This window comes from Penaeus vannamei, chromosome 10 (assembly GCF_042767895.1).
Source record: "Penaeus vannamei isolate JL-2024 chromosome 10, ASM4276789v1, whole genome shotgun sequence".
Taxonomy (NCBI): domain Eukaryota; kingdom Metazoa; phylum Arthropoda; class Malacostraca; order Decapoda; family Penaeidae; genus Penaeus; species Penaeus vannamei.
In genome coordinates this window covers 41,261,827-41,262,191 of record NC_091558.1, presented here as the reverse complement: position 1 = coordinate 41,262,191, position 365 = coordinate 41,261,827, and the positions used below count along the sequence as shown (strand labels likewise).

Below are 365 nucleotides of genomic sequence, written 5' to 3'. Positions count from 1 at the left end.
ACTGCAATAATTGTGAAATATCTCCGTCTCACACTTTCGAATTTTCATTTCTAATTTATGATACGCCATGAAACCATAATTTTACCTTCTCCCCATTTAAAGTACCTTTCTTTCCTTCAAAAATGTGTGCTAGAATAACGCAGTATCCCCTTAATCGACGTATGTAAAGCAACTGTGTGTGTCTGAAAGAAAACGATGTCTCATAATGAGCCAGTTTATGTCAGCTGGTAAAAAGACCCCAGGACGGAGAGGCGTTTTTAGTGAGGGAAGGGCGTGTGTGTGTGTGTGTGTGTGTGTGTGTGTGTGTGTGTGTGTGTGTGTGTGTGTGTGTGTGTGTGTGTGTGTGTGTGTGTGTGTATGTGTGT

General features: G+C 41.6%; 1 protein-coding gene across 1 annotated transcript in view; it reads right to left on the bottom strand.

Annotated features, from left to right (window-relative positions):
- LOC138862933 (uncharacterized) overlaps positions 1–69 on the bottom strand; it is an 852-nt gene extending 783 nt beyond the window's left edge. The window contains exon 1 of the mRNA XM_070126137.1: positions 33–69. Coding sequence (XP_069982238.1) covers positions 33–69 — 37 coding nt within the window. The remainder of the gene's footprint in view (positions 1–32) is intronic.
- Between the last annotated feature and the right edge of the window lie 296 nt (positions 70–365).